The sequence below is a fragment of the Podarcis bocagei genome, assembly GCF_964188305.1.
Source record: "Podarcis bocagei genome assembly, chromosome: 9".
NCBI lineage: Eukaryota > Metazoa > Chordata > Lepidosauria > Squamata > Lacertidae > Podarcis > Podarcis bocagei.
The window spans coordinates 50000217-50019160 of NC_138134.1; the positions used below are offsets into that span (position 1 = coordinate 50000217).

Here is an 18944-nt window from a genome sequence, read left to right on the forward strand (position 1 = left end):
GTGTACAGGTGTGTCTTTGTTTAAGACAACTGAAGGTCGAGAACTTTCCAGAAGTATGTTAGTATGTAGTTGGTTACAGGGTGGAGCAGTTTATTTTCAGAAGATGAAAAGGGAAGGTTCCCCTTCTTTATAGGCAAACACACTCATAATTTTGAGTAGTGAGCAAATTGCAGAGCTAAGGCAATTTGAAATATAACTTTTGCATAGTTTTCATAGCGGGTATTTTATAGCATGCATGCATTTGTGTCCCTTGCAAAAGGAAAGGATCATAGCTCAGCAACAGAGGAGGAGGGGGGAGGAATTTATTTGGTCTGTTTTTCTCAGAAGACCAGTCTGATGTGATGATGCTGAATTTGCCTGTGGATCGGAATGCAACTCCTATTCACATTGTTCTCTTCTTTCTCTCATTTTTGCAATGCAGTTTTAGTGTGCAAAAAGTGCATGCAAGTAGATGCATTTTATTTCTTTTCAAAGCATTGAAAGGAGCATATTTTCTGTAAGGGGAAAAAAGTGCTTACAAAATGCATGCCATTTAAATGTTTTGTGGATTCTGAGAAAGAAATGCACACAAAACAGAACGCAATGAAGCTACAATTCAGTGCCGGTGAGACCAAATGGAACAGAGTGGCCTGTACAGCCCCACTTACTTTATCTCTAGATTTCCCAGATTCTTTTCACCACCATAAAACACAAAAAATTGGAAATGTACAGACAAACAAAAATCAAAATCAAAACAACCTGTGGGCTGAAAAGTCACCTACAAATAGGAAGATAGCTATGTACAAGAAGTGACAGTTTTAGACTACAAATTCTCAATATTTGGGATGTAAACCCAAGTACCTATGATGTGAACATATAAAAAGCTGTCATATCAAATTGGTACATCCGCCCACTGAGCATAGTATCATCTGCTCTGACTGACAAGTGTTATTCAGTGTCTCAAGTACAGAAAGCACATGAACTACCACTATGGATGGACTAAGAAGCACAATTCCCCCCTGAGTTTTATGACAATGCATGGGATTCTGAGTGAAGACACTTCCTACATTAAAATTATTATGGAAGTCATTAATAACATTAGCTGTAGCCAATGTCAAAACATTTTAGAAGTCATATTGATGGATTTGCACTGTCCAGTTGATACCAGTGACGCGTAAGTGTTTAATCTTTCCTTGATTTTGCCTTCTTATTGAAAAATTACTTACTGTACTATGAATGCAGTAAATTAAGTTTGAGATTATGCAATTAACATCTGTAACCCTTGGTAACAATTTTGTTCCAATTTGTGATCGTTATGAATAAAAAACGATTAAGTTCAAAATATGTCCATTGAAATGAATGCTAGAAAAAGCATTTTGTACTTGGCTGTAAGTGTTTATAAACAGTTACATCTTTAAAAAGAAGGCATTAAAATACCACCTGTGCCTCAAAGCCAAGTAGCTTCAATAAGCGTCTGATTCTAAAATACCTGAAGCTATTAATTTATCATGGTATACTTGCCTGCTTGCCAAGTGTCAAGTTTCTCAAAGGAAGTTATTTTTAGATGTTCATCCAACACATTTTTAGCAGGCAAATTCATTTTTACAATATTTCTGTTATTAGATTGCCTTTTATTTTGGAAAAATAATCAAAGTTGCATCTATACTATTTCTAAGCTGTCCAGATGCATTTTTAAAAACTATTGTTATTTTCACATTTCAGCCCTACTAATAGGGACATCATAAAATATGCTGCATGTTAGCAACTTAAAATAAATCTTTCTTAGCAGTGGCAACAAATGATGTTTAACAACTTTCCTGATAAGTAAAAAGATTTAACAGTTGAAACTAGCTAGCACTGTATTGGGAAGCAAGACAAAACTTTTTATTAAAGCATTGGTACAGTTCCACCATGTTGGTAACTGCTAATTAAATTCCAGAATGGGGAGAAGAGACAGCAATACAGGTATTTTTCAGGGGCTTGTTCAGTGTGATGCAGTCATGTGGTCCCCTGTGTAATTCATTCAGCTGATCTACAGGAGCTTCATGGGACCAAATTAGCCAACCTACAAAACCATCATATGGGTCTTCTTCTTCTTCTTCTTCTTCTTCTTCTTCTTCTTCTTCTTCTTCTTCTTCTTCTTCTTCTTCAGTGATCACTCGTAGCCGAGTAAGATTGTCTTCCATAAACACTGTTTTAACGATGAGTCCATAGGTGACTGTGGAGGCCAATTTTGGATCCACACGTCCTTCCACAGTGGGGACATTGTCTGTGTCCAGGGCAGCTGTTTACCAGCTCCATCTGGTACGTAGGCTGAGACCCTATCTTCCTACGGACTGTCTCACCAGAGTGGTGCATGCTCTGCTTATCTCCCGCTTGGACTACTGCAATGCGCTCTACGTGGGGCTACCTTTGAAGGTGACTCGGAAACTACAACTAATCCAGAATGCGGCAGCTAGACTGGTGACTGGGGGCGGCCGCCAAGACCATATAACACCGGTCTTGAAAGACCTACATTGGCTCCCAGTATGTTTCCGAGCACAATTCAAAGTGTTGGTGCTGACCTTTAAAGCCCTAAATGGCCTCGGTCCAGTATACCTGAAGGAGCGTCTCCACCCCCATCGTTCTGCCCGGACGCTGAGGTCCAACGCCAAGGGCCTTCTGGCGGTTCCCTCATTGCGAGAAGCAAAGCTACAGGGAACCAGGCAGAGGTCCTTCTCGGTAGTGGCGCCCGCCCTTTGGAACGCCCTCCCACGAGATGTCAAAGCAATAAACAACTACCTGACATTCAGAAGACATCTTAAGGCAGCCCTGTTCAGGGAAGTTTTTAATGTGTGATATTTTAGTGTATTTTTGGTTTATATGGAAGCCGCCCAGAGTGGCTGGGGAGGCCCAGCCAGATGGGCGGGGTATAAATAATAAATTATTATTATTATTATTATTATTATTATTATTATTATTATTATTATTATTATTATTATTATTATTTATTCTGGGTGAGAGTTGATCATGGTGTGGATTTGCCAAGCATGCCTTCCTCTTAGCACATTTCTCCCTTGCATCCTGAGTTTTAGTGGGTAGGGTGTTTGTCAAAGCTGTGTAGAAGAGAGGAATTTTCTCATTTGAAGTGAGCATTTCCTTATGTGTACATGTATCAAAGGGTTCCACTTTACATGACTTATAAGACATTTTTCATTCCTTTGCCCATATACCAGAAATCCTGGTTGTCTTAATGGGGCACTTACTTCAAGATCAACTGTTTTTATAATGGTGGTGTGGTAGAAGTTTCTAGTATATTGGGAGAACTTCAGGTATGAACTGTTCGGTCTTCATATGAAGCTGTCCTCTGGGTGCCCCACCTGAGGGCAAGAGAGTGGGGTGAGAGACTTTTTCTGTTGTGCCTCCCCATTTGTGAAATGTTCACAATTTGGTGCCAGGCTAAAACACTAAAAGTTTCCCAGGCATTTGACATATTATATGAGAATTGTTTTTTTCTGTCCATTGTTTTTGCTCAGTACGTATGTTTATGGGCCATTATCATGGGTTTTCTTGATTTTATACTATGCCTGTGGCTCTTAATCCTTTTTCTTTCTAAGTGACAAATAATGGTCTGCCAACACTGGTGTAAAAACTGTACTGAGCCAGGAAGGCATTCCATCCTTCACATACAGCTGCCCTTTGCTACACAATTGCACTTAGGATGGAGGTAAGATTTGTGAGCAAGTCTCCAGGGCAAGCATGGCACACAGTACAGAATTTAAGGCTGTTATGCAAGCAAAACATTAATGTGTGCTGTTTGCAGACTCTCTTGGGTCATTCACAGATCCCTGTGGAAATGCGGGCTCCCTCCACCAGAGATAAACTCTGCTGTTGTTTACATACTCACTTATCTTGAGATGAACAGCAAGGCCAATCAAGAGTCTTTGATTATTTCCAAGTTGATCTTTTTGCTTTGAATTCTTGGCTTCAGGATGGTGTCTGCATCTCCTAATCAAGTTAGGCTGACTTGAAGCAAGGTCAGAGGCTGTTATCCCAAGATAAGATCTCATGTAAACAAAGCAGGAAGGACAAAGAATGTTGCTAAAAGGCAAACATTCACATTTGAGAGAAGTTATTAATAGGGTCCCACAGGCTCTTCGAAACTCTTTCACTCAAAATTTTCATTACTATTTTGGGAGGGAGGCAGGGAGGAATACGTTATCCATCAAAGTTGCATTGCCGTATCAGTGCAGAAGGATCAGGCCAGCTACATGCAACAAACAGGATGATCACATGAAATTATGTCGATATCGAGTCCCTTAGCGATAGGAAATATTGATGCCAGCACCATGCATTTGCATAGTCATTTTTAAGATGACTGTGTTCAGGTTTTGATCAGTTGCATTTAAACAGATGGATTTCAAAAAGGATAAGTGCAAAGCACTAATGTGGAATTATTGCAGGAACTAGGACTATGCCTTGGCTCACTGCAGCCGAATTATATGAGATAAACTTAAATCTCAGATGCATAGGATTGCTGCTGTGGTTGACTTTCTGGCACCTTTGTTGGGAAACGGTGTGGTGCTGCATATTTTTCTCTTGTACAGCTGAACTAGATGATACATTAAATATGTTGCTGTGTTTAATGTCAGAGTTTTTTAATTATTTGAAAATATTTAGATCTGTTATTATCTGGGTTCAGACCTGGCCGTGGGACTGAGACAGCTTTGGTTGCCCTGGTGGATGACCTTTACAGATAATAGAACCATGCTCTCCCATGTGATTCCCCTCCCTCCCTAGAGTTCTTGTAAAATGTCCAGCCTTTGCTTTCTCCAAAGGGAAGGCCACACACAATGGGATACAACCCCAATGCTTTTTCTGTAGGAAGGGGAAAGGTTTGTCATTGGAGTATACATAATAAAGCACATATGTTCAAGCACTACATATATGCTTCTCTTTACATCCTAATTACAGAGAGCAATAGTAGACGTGGGTAGGTGATCACCAGTTAAATGTGATTTGTCTACACAAAAGTCATAACATAGAAATTTGTTCCAGCCAGCTTCATTGTTTGGTTCAGACAATGGCAGGAGATAAGAAGATAAACTGGAAGATGAAAACAAAGACATAAGAAAGCATGGTAGCAACATTGCTTGAAGAGCGATATATCTAATCTACCCAGAAAAGAACACAAATGAAAATTGCAAATGTAGACAGATAGTTCTTAGAGGTTTTGTGATGCATTAAACAGAATGGTTACGGAAGCCAAGGGGAGATTTTCCAAGTTAAAGCTTACTGTAGGAGAAGGCTAAAATTTTGCAATTCAATTATGACAATGACAAACTTTGAAAACAGCACCATTGCCTGAAGTGTTTAATATTATTCTGGCTGTAACATTAAAACGGCAGCAATTTCCTCACTAATGTGTATCTAATCTAACTGGCACATCTCCAGGGCTGAAGGGCAAATCTAGTTTCTCACCAGTGGAATGTTTTAAGACGGTGCAAATCCTTCCACACATCCCTTTTATTTTCATTGGAAAGATTAACTATTGATAGGTGAATCAAGTACTACCATTAATAAGGATCATAGAAACAACATCCTGCATTATATCATATTGGCTCACTTTGTTTCAAATGCACAAAGCAAAAGGGTCTTATATCAACCCAGACTGTTTGTTCAAAGTGTTGCTCTGCTCTGATTGACAGTGGCTCTCCAAGCTTGTAGGCTGAAACTTTTCACGTTACCTGGAAGTGCCAGACATGGATCCTGGGACATTTTACACAAAGCACACGTGCTCCGCCATTGAACGATGGCACCGCACTCTGTTCTCCTTGCATAGTATCTATTTTAGAGGTATATTAGTTGGGGGTAACTGATATCTTCAACTGTGTGGCCTTAAGTTGCACTGAGCATTTGTGTACTGGAGTAGGTTTCATTCTTTTTGCAGATGTTTTGATTTGAATGCCACTAAATGTACATATAGAGAACCTTCAGTGGATCAGGCTATCAATGGCTACTAGCCATAACAGCTATGTATTACCTGCTGTGTCAATTGATATGCTTTTAAATACCAGTTTATGGGAATCACAAGTGGGGGGAGTGCTGTTGCACTCATGTCCTGCTTGCAGGAATCTGGCTGACCACTGTGAAAACAGGTTGCTGGTTTGATGGGCTTTTAGTCTGGTCCACCAGGTTCCTTGTGTACTCAGGTTGGTGGAGGGAGGAGAGTTCCCGAAACTTACTTCCATAGGTTTGTGCATTCTACTTCTAGAATGGAAGTATTGATGTGGAGGGGAAGAGGTTTATGCTCTTTGCATTGCTCTGCCCCTGGAACTTTTTTTCAGAGTAGGCATGTATTGTAAATATATAGATAGAGATACTTGGATTTACAATGTTCTGCTGAAATGCAATCTCCAGTTGGATAAACTCTGTTTCACATGAGGAACACATGAAGATTTTAGTAACAAGGCCTTTAAAACGGGATGCTTGCTTTTGAAAGTGGCAGCCTAGCTGCTTTGAGAAGTGAAGCTCGCTCATAATACCTTAAATGACAAATTCTCCAACCAGTATATATAAAATATAACACTGGGCTATGATAAGTCCCTTTAGCACCCTCAAAACAGATAGAACGTCAGCCTTCTCCTTTAGTGAACAAACTGCATCCAATGAAATGTTGCCCCCAATGAAACTTTACAAATAAATGCATTCCAAGCAGCCATTTTCTATACAGTCATACCTCTGGTTGAATGTGCTTCGGGTTGAGCGTGTTCGAGTTGCGCTCCGCGGCAACCCAGAAGTAACGGAGCGCGTTACTTCTGGGTTTCGCCACTTGCGCATGCGCAGACACTCAAAATGACGTCGCGCGCATGTGCAGATGTGCCATCACTAGTTACGTTTGCTTCTGGATGCGAACGGATCTCCGGAACGGATTCCGTTCGTATCCAGAGGTACCACTGTATTTAAAAAATTGCATTTGAATGGGTTTTTAGAAGTTATAGCAGGCTGGGAAGTTCACTATATTTCAAAGGAATTGCATTCTAATTGTTTTGTGCCAGGTATAAATGTCAGCCTCTGTACACAATTCAAAAACTCAGTTAACCCTGTTCTGGCAAATTCTCTCATATTCTGCTTCTGTGAATGTCCTCTGTGCACAGCCTGTTTTAACTTCAGCCCTCACTCAAATGGCCTTGTGTAAGGAGGGGCTTTGGTTTTCTGATTAATATTTCACTGCCGAGAGATTAGTTCCTTATGAGTAGGTATGCATAAAATGTTATTATAAATGTCTAATTCTACTTAGATCAGCTTAGCTTGGCAATCTAAATTATTCATACTTAAGGCACTGGAATATTGCCTCATCATTTAGATTACATATTTAAGATGCATTGAGTGAAGGAGAAATATGAACAAGGGTTGTTTTGGAATTTTCCATAATGCATAGGATTAAGAGGCAAACAGATCCAAGATAATAAAATTCAGCATTGTAGTTCCCAAAAGTAGCCTTGTTAGTCTGTTGTAAAAAGGAAAACAGCTTTGTGCACATTGAAGACACACAGATTTATCATGTCTTCCAAAGCTTATGCTGCTATAAACTTGTGTGTCTTCAAGGTGCCACAAGGCTCCTGTTTTGTTTTCAGTGGTAAAGCATTTTTGTTAGATTAAAGACCAAAGGAGGTATTTTGTTCTTCATAGAATTCATACTGCCCATAAACTTCTTAAAACGACCCAAGACCCCTGTGACATGCCAGAAGCTAAATTTGGTATGGATTTGTTTACAGAGCTGAAAGCAAATTTAATAAATCAAGGAAATGGATTTTTGAGCTCCTGTTGGGGAAAAGATGATGTGCTGTAGGAAAAATCTAAACAATGCAGAAGTTGGGTCGTGAGATTGTAAGTTGTCTCTGCTGTTCCTGACTTGCTGAGTTCAAGAATTCGTGAGACAGGCTTTGCAACATAATGAGTTTTCCCATAATATTTTATCTTTATTGTCCATGCAAGCCTAATGTGTGTGTGTGTGTGTTTTATGAGTTAGTCAGAAGCAGTTGGCAAGGAATCTTACATAATTTTGTTTAGACTTGTTTAGCGTCTAGATACATTCAACAAAATGTAAGATTGATTCAGAGTTCAAATCTGCCTGGCTATCAACTGGGTTGAGTGACATGAGAACAGCTAGGTGTGGCTGGGCGTAGTAGAGAGACTGTGAGCCTTTGCATGTGTATACCAAGCAATTTTATTTCAATATGTTAAGATACATTTTCAGGATGCTTCCAGGTGGACACATTTTCCATCTTCCAGGTATACTAGATCTGAGTGCCAACCCGTATAGGGATAATGCCAGTGATGACTGTTGCTGAATCACAGTGGAAAACTGGTGGCTAGCTAGTTTAGCGTGGGTGGTGAAGTTCAAATCAGGGATTGGAATATATATACACACACACATCCAGCAACTCCTGCTTGTTACCTTATTGTCTTCTGGTTTTGCTGTCCGTTAGCTGTCATAAACAAAGTGACGTGTATGTACAGTTGTACCTTGAAAGTTGAACAGCTTAGTTCCCAAACGTTTTGACTCCCGAACTTTGCAAACCCAGAAGTGACTGATCTGGTCTGCAAACTATTTTTGGAAGCTGAACATTCGACAAGGCTTCCGCAGCTTCTGATCAGCTGTAGGAAGCCGCACTTTGGTTTTTGAATGTTTTGGAAGTTGAACAGACTTCTGGAATGGATTCTGCTCAACTTCCAAGGTACGACTGTATTTCTGAAAAGAAAAAGAAACAAAAGTTGTGACTCTTAACTTTGTACAATAAACTACATTCCTGCCAAGCAAGAAGTGTTTTCACAGTTCAGTGACATTTTCCAGACAGGCAGAAACTCTGGAGGAGAGTGTGGAGAAGGCTGGTTAGGGGTGTGCAGCCTAGAAGAGGGAGGGGATGTGTCCTCAGGAGTATCCCAGGAGTCTGAGACGTGCATCTCCATCCCTGCTGTACACAGATTAGGCCTTGGCAAACAGTTGGTGAATATTTATTAGTTAGAGAGTTCTCATGCTTCCCCAGAAGTATTTAGTGATGGAGCGGCTATTTGCTATTCCATGCCGTGAAAAATGTCTTATGAATCGTACGTGCCCATTCTGTCACTTTGCTTGTCCACACATTGTTAAGGATTTCCAGTAGCCAACAACATAAAGTAGGTTAGCAAATTATCTTCTCTTTAGATGATTAATGTAAGGTATTAGATTTATGATCTTGTCCTTGGAGTATTGAACACTAAAGGGCTTGGGAGAAATGATAAATCTTCAGAGGACCCCCTTCAAACTCCTGGATGCGGTGACTTCTCTTGGAATGTTGTCGTGATAGCATGGTTCTGCTATGCCGAAGTGCTACTTTAGTTCCATTAAAATTGCATAAGTGGCCTGTGTTGTGCATCTTCATTTTCAAAATCAAATGCTTAATTGCATTTCACTTCTGGCATGATCACAGTTAACAGAATAAAAGCTGGAGTCTATTTGTATTGCACAGTCAGGGGAAGATTAGGATACAGATTTAGGCTTTGGGCAAGCCCCTCTCTTACTTGTAGGGTCACATGTAGGGTAGATGGTCATGGCTTACCCAAACTGGGGAGGCTGCCATGCCCATATTGGCCTGTGCTCCAGACATTCCCCAACCTTTGACCAAATGCACAAACTGTGGTTATCAGGTAGCGAGTGCTTATCAGAAAGCAGTTGACATTGGACACATGTGGCTGATAATCTCTCTCAAAATTTTGGAGTGATTGCCTGTTTCTATCCAGAATCAAATTGTCCCTTCATAACTTGTTTGCTGCATGTTTGTGAATCCACCCAGCCTTGGACCTCTGCTGTGTTTGGACACTGTAAATTCCAGCAGTCAGCACAACAGCTGTAAAAATCTCTCGTGTCCCTTAGTATTACTGCAGCACTCTTGCCCATAGGACTTGAGCATTCCAGCTGGATTCCTTTATCCCATTATACCCCAAAATAAGGTTTATTGGAAAGTGGAGCACTTTGATCCCAGAGTGCTGTAAACACAATAAACATGACTCAAAACAATTGCAACCTAACTATTATAGCCCCCTGGATACACGGTTTAAACTGGGGTGGACTGTTGATCATTTAACAGCTTTCACCCACAATATAATTTGGCCTTATTGACCATCGTAAGTTGAAACCCACAGATCGTTAGCGATTAGGTGATTCTCAGGAACAGTATGCAAATTACTAACCAGAACAGCTGAAGTTAGTTGATTGCAAAAAGAGAGCTGAGATTGCAATAGCTATATAAAAGCAGTCTTAAATTCATCCACTTGAAATTTTGCTGTTACTTTCATTCTGGAACTGGTTCCAGAAAAGTACGTGCAGACTGTGTAATGTTTTCTAAGTCTGAAAAAAAAAAAAATTCTGGGAGGAAAGCCAAAACCAGACACTATTTCCAAGGGCAAACAGCAACACTGAGCTCATATCTTCAAATCAAACACCATATTCTGTCCTTCTGCTACATCAGATATGGGAAATCTTTGGCCCTCCAGATATTGGTGAACTACAATTCGCATCATTCCTGGTCATTGTCCATGCTTGTAGAGGCTGATGGGAGTGGTGGTTCAGCAGCATGTAGATGGCACATATGCACTACATTCTTGTGACTAGGTAGACCTTTTCAGTGGCATCTCCCTTTCACTTTTTTAGGAGAATAATGTTTCTACTGTCTTAAGAACAGCAAAAATACAGTGAACGATTATAAGCTTCTTTGCAACTAAATTTCAGAAAAACTTACTTTCCTCCCCTCTTTCCTTTCTTCTTATAGGCTTTCGAAAGATAAGCCTTGATGATCTCCGAAAGGCTTACATCGTGAAAGATGTCCAACAGTATATTCTTCATCGCTTAGATCAAGAAGAAGCACTGAGACAACATCTCACAAAAGAAACTGCAGAAATGTTGAATCAGCTTCACATTAAAAGCAGTGGATGTTTTCTGTATCTCGAGCGTGTCCTAGATGGAGTAGTGGAAAACTTTATCATGTTACGAGAAATCCGCGATATCCCTGGGACACTCAACGGCCTCTATCTTTGGCTTTGTCAAAGACTTTTTGTGAGAAAACAGTTTGCAAAGGTCCAACCTATTCTGAATGTAATCCTTGCTGCTTGCAGGCCACTAACTACAGTTGAATTGTTCCATGCAGTATGGACCAAAAACATGGCATTATCTATGGAGGACTTCCAGCGCAAGCTAGATGTTCTGTCGAAAGTTCTTGTCGATGGTCTCGGAAACACAAAGATCCTTTTTCACTACAGCTTTGCAGAATGGCTGTTGGATGTAAAGCACTGTACACAAAAATATTTGTGCAACGCAGCAGAAGGGCACAGAATGCTTGCAATGAGTTACACCTGTCGAGCCAAGGAGTTATCGCCTCTGGAGGCTCAAGAATTTGCTTTGCACCTAATTGATTCCAACTTGCAACTGGAAACCTCTGAACTGGCTTTGTGGATGATCTGGAATGGTACGCCTGTCAAGGACTCTTTGTCAACGTTGATCCCCAAAGAACAAGAAGTTTTACAGTTGCTGGTAAAAGCCGGTGCTCATGTCAACAGTGAGGACGATCGGACATCTTGCATTGTACGGCAGGCTTTGGAAAGAGAAGATTCTATTCGAACCCTATTGGATAATGGTGCTTCGGTAAACCAGTGTGACTCGAATGGTAGAACACTCTTGGCTAACGCTGCATATAGTGGCAATCTTGATGTAGTCAATCTGCTAGTTTCCAGAGGAGCAGATTTAGAGATTGAAGACACGCATGGGCAGACCGCACTTACTCTAGCTGCTCGGCAAGGCCACACCAAAGTTGTCAACTGTTTGATTGGGTGCGGCGCTAACATAAATCACACGGACCATGATGGGTGGACAGCCCTGCGATCGGCAGCTTGGGGCGGGCATACCGAGGTGGTTTCTGCACTCCTCTATGCTGGAGTAAAAGTAGACTGTGCAGACGCTGACAGTCGGACAGCCTTGAGAGCAGCAGCTTGGGGAGGCCATGAAGATATTGTGCTGAATCTGTTGCAACATGGGGCTGAGGTCAACAAAGCGGATAATGAAGGTAGAACTGCTTTAATTGCAGCAGCATACATGGGGCATAAAGAGATTGTGGAGCATCTGTTGGACCACGGAGCAGAAGTAAACCATGAGGATGTGGATGGAAGGACTGCCCTCTCCGTTGCTGCTCTTTGTGTACCTGCCAGTAAAGGACATGCTTCAGTTGTGAGCCTTTTAATTGACCGGGGCGCCGAGGTGGACCATTGTGACAAAGATGACATGACCCCACTGCTAGTGGCAGCCTACGAAGGACATGTAGATGTTGTTGATTTGCTTCTGGAAGGCGGAGCAGATGTAGACCATACGGACAACAATGGTCGCACTCCTCTTCTTGCTGCAGCTTCCATGGGCCATGCATCAGTTGTAAATACTCTTTTGTTTTGGGGGGCAGCTGTGGATAGCATTGATAGTGAAGGACGGACGGTTCTTAGTATAGCCTCTGCACAAGGCAATGTTGAAGTAGTACGGACTCTGCTGGATAGAGGGCTGGATGAGAATCATAGGGACGATGCAGGATGGACACCTTTGCACATGGCAGCTTTTGAAGGACACAGGTTGATATGTGAAGCACTTATAGAACAAGGTGCTCGAACAAATGAAATTGATAATGACGGGCGCATAGCCTTTATATTGGCTGCCCAGGAAGGTCACTATGATTGTGTGCAGACCTTGCTGGAAAACAAATCTAACATTGATCACAGGGGCTATGATGGGAGAAACGCTCTCCGTGTTGCTGCTTTAGAAGGCCATAGAGACATTGTCGAGCTACTTTTCAGTCACGGAGCTGATGTGAATTACAAAGATGCTGATGGCCGGCCAACGCTTTATATCTTGGCTCTAGAAAACCAGCTAACAATGGCTGAGTATTTTTTAGAAAACGGTGCAAATGTCGAAGCCAGTGATGCTGAAGGAAGGACAGCGCTCCATGTTTCCTGCTGGCAGGGCCATGTGGAGATGGTACAGATGCTGATCACGTACCATGCTGATGTGAATGCCGCAGACAATGAGAAACGCTCAGCTTTGCAGTCTGCCGCGTGGCAGGGCCATGTCAAAGTAGTTCAGCTTTTGATAGAGCGTGGGGCCCTAGTGGACCATACGTGCAATCAGGGTGCTACTGCACTCTGCATTGCAGCCCAAGAAGGGCACATCGATGTTGTGCAGATATTACTGGAGCACGGTGCCGATCCAAATCATGCGGATCAATTTGGGCGCACAGCTATGCGTGTGGCTGCAAAAAATGGACACACGCAGATAATTAAATTACTGGAAAAATATGGTGCTTCTACTCTAAATGGCTGCACTCCTTCTCCGGTCCATACAATGGAACAAAAACCTTTGCAATCGGCATCTTCAAAGATGCAATCCTTAACCATAAAATCCAATAGTTCGGGAAGCACTGGTGGGGGAGATACGCAGCCTGCTTTGCGTGGCTTGTCTAATGGGCCAGCTCATGCCTTTAGTTCTCCTTCTGAATCTCCCGATTCGACAGTTGATCGGCAAAAGTCCTCCTTATCCAATAATTCATTGAAAAGCTCAAAAAACTCTTCTCTACGCACAACTTCATCTACAGCAACTGCCCAGACAGTACCGATCGACAGCTTCCACAGTATGTCCTTTACGGAACAAATACAGCAGCATTCATTACCCCGCAGTAGAAGTAGGCAGTCTATTGTTTCTCCTTCCTCCACAACTCATTCCTTAAGTCAGAATCATAGTTCGCCAAACAGCGAATTTGAATGGAGCCAGGTGAAGCCCAGCTTGAAATCCACAAAAGCCAGCAAAACGGGGAAAACAGAGAATTCCAACAAATCCGGGTCCGCTGGGAAAAAGGTGAAACAGAGCACCTCCTCTCAACCAAAAGTCCTTGAATATGAAATGACTCAGTTTGATAAAAGGATACCTGTTGCCAAATGTGGGGCCGGTGTGCCCCTTAAATCAATGCCTAGTGACACTCAGTGTAAAATTTTAGTCCCTCCGGCCCATCAGGAAGTTTGCCGGTCTCAACAGCAGTTCCTGATCCACCAACAAAGTGGGGAGCAGAAAAAGAGAAATGGAATAATGACTAATCCAAACTACCACCTTCAGAGCAATCAGGTTTTTCTTGGCAGAGTTTCTGTCCCACGAACAGTACAGGATCGAGGGCATCAGGAAGTTTTGGAAGGCTATCCTTCTGCAGAGACGGAGCTGAGCCTTAAGCAAGCCTTAAAACTTCAAATTGAGGGGAATGACCCAAGCTTCAACTATAAGAAAGAAACACCATTGTAAGAGGTGAGGCACTTTCAGCAGGGTGGCAATGCAGATAGGCATCAATAGCTAAGGGGGAGAAGACCTCATGTCCTTACCAAAGACCATTGTGCCAGAGGATTGGAGGCAGGGGGCAGCCAGATCAGTACCTTACATGCTCATGGTATTAATTGGCCAGAGGCATTCTATGTAAGTCTCATCATATTGCATCCACATTGATAACAATAGTCTTCTCTCCAATGCCTCTGCATAACTCCCACCAATAAGAGTGTGGGATCCTGTAGCTCAGTTTCTGCTCAAAAGCACTGACTGATAACTGGCTGGCACACCAATCTGTCAGCCACCTCTGACCAATGTCTGGATGCTATGTGTACATTTAAATTATTATTATTATTATTATTAACATGAGTTATTTGATGTGTATGCTTCACATATATTTTTAAGAAGATGAATTTTATCTCATACTGAATGGCCAAGCTACCATTGTTAATTAGTTGTACTGCTTAGCATGGTGCTGTTTCTGGAAGCAGCATAATAACATGCTATCTGACCCTGTGTGTGTCATCATTTCAAACTTGATCCCTGCAAAAGAAAATGCATAAGCAAATTTAAAGTACAAGATTTTCAATGATCACGACTACATGAGATAGATTGCCACATACAGCAGCTTATTCATAGTTTTGAGATGATCTACTTAGAATGTAACAATTTTATGTTTTGTTTTGTTTTTGTTTTCAAGGCAGCTCCATGACACCATGAATAAAATGAAGAGTTTCTGCCTGGAATGTTTTGTCACCCGGGCTGGAATCAAAGCATGTCTTGCTTGTCGAACCACATTGAAAATTACGAATGTGATCACTGCAGTACAGTTACCTTGATTACTGTAATGTGCCTAAAGAAAAAAAAAATAAGGCTGCCTTCTTAAATGTAACCTTCTGTGCTTCAGAAAAAAAAAATTATTTTGTGTACTTTGTACTTACTACACAGAATAAGCACTTTCTTTTCTTCCTCAGTAGCAGAACAAGATACGTTGTATTTCCACTCACACAGCTGAAAAGTTGTTAAGAGCTAGAAATTTGAGTTCTCTGTTCCAGAAGGCTTTATCAGTGTAAATGTGCCACAGTGGACTTTGTGACAAACAGCAATGCTTTCTGTATTTATTTTACATTCATGTGCAGAAGAAACTCTGCACACAGTCAAACAGACAAGGAATGTTCAATGTCACCTCAAAGACTAAGGGAACCCCTCCTCCATTGACCCAAGCTAGAGTTCCCGTTAATTATTTGAACCCACTTCTAGAAGTGTTGCGGCATACTTTTGATGTAGGACTTTAGGTGCCATTAGACCTTTTGTTGTTTTCCTGCAGGGTAATCCACATAAAAGACCCCATCTGTCCTCAGAGAATACTCTTTGCATGGAGAATAGATAATGTGAATTGGCCCATCCCCAGGTAACAGCCACAGCAGCAGTCGACACCACCTGTGGTAGCTCAGAAATCACAACTGCAGTCTCAGACATCAGTGTCTGAGTCTGTGGAGAATCTGGTTTATGCATTGCATTCTGTATCTGCTCGTGGGAACGTAAAGCAACAGAAGCCACAGCAAACATGTAACATGGGGCAGATTTTGAAGATGTAAACTGGCTCAAAACACAAGCTACTCTTCTGTACACGTAAAATCACATTTGCATTGCTGTAATGTACAGTTGGTTTTCTGTGTTGTTCAGATGTTTCTCATAAGGAAAGCAACTCTTGTGACAGTATTGGCTAACTTCAGTACTTACCTTCAGCCTGGGGTGGAGCACAACAATGCAATTTATTGGGTCCTGTCTCTGCTACTTGTTTTGAAGGTGGTTTATGAAGGAACAGTTCTTCAGCATCGAGGCCAGTTTTCATACTACCCACTCAAATGATGGTAACTATTTAAATTTGCTAGCTGCTTTCTCTTGCCCAGGGCAACCCAAAGTGACTTATCTGGTTTTGCTTTTGAGCATATGAAATAGCTCCAGGTGGAGTCAGGTCTTAGGTCCCTTAAGTCCAGCACTGTATGTTCCCAGCCATGTAACAGAGATCCTTTAACTCAGGGGTGGGGAGCCTCTGGTCCTTCAGACGTCCCATTCCCATCAGTCCCAGTCAGCATGGCCAATGGTGTAGTAGTCCAAGAACATAGGGAAGCCCAGTTTCCCCATCCCTGCGTTATCTAAAAGTGCAAGGGATTGGATATGGACCCTTCTACATGTAAAACAGGAGTGGAGAACCGTTAGTGTCTGGCAGGCCAGATCTTTTATCTCCCCCACTCCATCAGGCCTATCTTGGTCAGGAATGATGGGAGCTGCAGTCTTAATATCTGGAGAGCCAAAGGTTCCCCATTCTTGACCTAAGTACGGAGATAAAAATGTTGCTTGGTAAGAGTGTCAAATCATTACTCCCAACTTGCTCTGAACTTAAGTACTGGATATTTTCAACACTGCACAAGAATATAGCTCTTCTTTCATGTTAGATGTATTGATCTGTAGAAAGACATCCCTAAAGGCTGCCTTTTTCTCTGGATCTCAGCTGTCGCTGAGATTATATTTATTTGTTTATTTGTGTGTTTTTAAATTACAGTATGTACCTTGTGACTAGATGGTGATATTTCTGGCCATTTTCACAAGAAGGCTACGCATTGCAGAAGTCTTCATGATTTTCAGCAGACTATAATCTTAATGTCTCTAAAAGAGCTGGTGGTGGTAACATGCCCAAACGCAGACACCAGCTATAGGAAGGTCAGCTGAAAAGTGCTACCTTTCAGATAATTAAAAAAAAGTTCCTGCACATTTTCAGAAACGCTTAGGAATGCAGCATGCGTTTCTCTGTTTAAAAATATCCATTTGACAAGAGTGTGAGATTGTTCCGCATTGCTTTAATGTATGATTTTTTAAAAATATATTGGCTTCTCTGGCCTCTCTCTCAAAAAAAGGTAAAATTAATCACCCTGAATTATTGGCAGGTCTGTCTTCTTTGCAATTGTGAATTGATGTGTGTGGCTCAGTTCTGCTAAGCCATGACTTGGCAGGGCTGATCAGCTATAATGCAGCAGAATTCAAGACTTCTTACTTTTTTTTCTCGTTTCACAAATCTCTGTATCTATGGTTCTGCTTTCACCTTTCTTTTCCCTCTATTATCCAAAATCATCCCTAGAGGAAACTAAAGAAAGTGTCACAATTCATAATTGGAGACTAGGGAAAAGACTGATGAGCATTAATATCTGTACCATATGTGTGCCAGGGAAGTCACCTGAAAAGGGAATTGAATGGCAAATTTACCTGTCGAAACCTTAGCATCTTACACTATAGTGATACCCTTGTCATGATCAGTATTGGGAAATGGCTTTGTTTTTACTTAAAGCATCATTTTCTCTTGTCAACTATGCTGCTATGCAAATGTCTGTTCATGCTCGTTATCCTCCATTGAAACTCTTCAAATAACATGGTGCACAGTTAAGACTTTTTTCTGGATTGGATTGTAAATAGCCTATAATGTACATTGAATTTCACATTGTAAAATTTTTATTTTATTTCTTGTATTATATTAAGCAAAAATCCTTATGTATATGAAAGTGCATAATAAATATATTTGCTTTTCAAGCAGACATTTGTTTTCAATTTGCTTGCTCCTTTTTCATCCTCTGCAAAACGATATTAGGTACAAAGGTACCAACATGCTTGGAAATGGCATACTGTTAAGGATGTGGACACGCAATGTGGTATCTTGTTATTATTTATTAGATTTATATACGGCCCTTCATCACAAGATCTCTGGGTGGTTCACAGAACAAAATACAGGATAAAAACGAGTCAATAATTAAAACAGTGAAACAATAACTCCTTTCTGCAGACACATTTTAAAAGCTGTAGAATATTAATATTCTATATTAATGCTATTCTATTATTCTATAATATTAATAGAATATTAACCGAAGGGATGCGGGTGGCGCTGTGGGTTAAACCACACAGCCTAGGACTTGCCAGTCAGAAGGTCAGCAGTTCGAATCCCTGCGACGGGGTGAGCTCCCGTTGCTCGGTCCCTGCTCCTGCCAACCTAGCAGTTCGAAAGCACATCAAAGTGCAAGTAGATAAATAGGTACCGCTCCGGCTGGAAGGTAAATGGCGTTTCTGTGCGCTGCTCTGGTTCGCCAGAAGTGGCTTAGTCATGCTGACCACATGACCCGGAAGCTGTACGCTGGCTCCCTCAGCCAATAGAGAGATGAGTGCTGCAACCCCAGAGTCGGTCACAACTGGACCTAATGGTCAGGGGTCCCCTAGAATATTAATCAGCCCACGGTCTGGTTGAAGGGGACTGTTTTTGCTTGGTGCCTAAAAATATATATTGAAGGCACCAGGCCAACTTCCCTGGGGAGAGCATTCCACAAATGGAAAGCCACTACAGACAAGGCCCGTTGTTGTGTTGCCGCCCTCAGGGACCTCAAGTGAAGGAGGCACATGGAGAAGGGCCTTGGGTAGTGATCACAAGGTCTGGGTTTGCTCATATGGAGAGAGCAGTTCTTGAGGTATAGCAGTCCTGAGCCATTTAAGGCTTTATAGGTCAAAACCAGCACTTTGAATTGGGCCTACAAGCTAATTGGCAGCCAGTGCGGTCTGGCCCATATTG

At 41.6% G+C, this 18944-nt stretch overlaps 1 protein-coding gene across 2 annotated transcripts in view; it reads left to right on the forward strand.

The window, feature by feature from the left end:
- ANKRD50 (ankyrin repeat domain containing 50) overlaps window positions 1-17938 on the forward strand; it is a 45011-nt gene extending 27073 nt beyond the window's left edge. For both annotated transcript variants that reach the window (XM_081208047.1, XM_081208048.1), the window contains 2 exons: window positions 10770-14320; window positions 15036-17938. In XM_081208047.1, the coding sequence (XP_081064173.1) occupies window positions 10770-14317 (3548 nt within the window). In that variant the 3' untranslated portion in view covers window positions 14318-14320; window positions 15036-17938. The remainder of the gene's footprint in view (window positions 1-10769; window positions 14321-15035) is intronic.
- Window positions 17939-18944: the final 1006 nt, after the last annotated feature.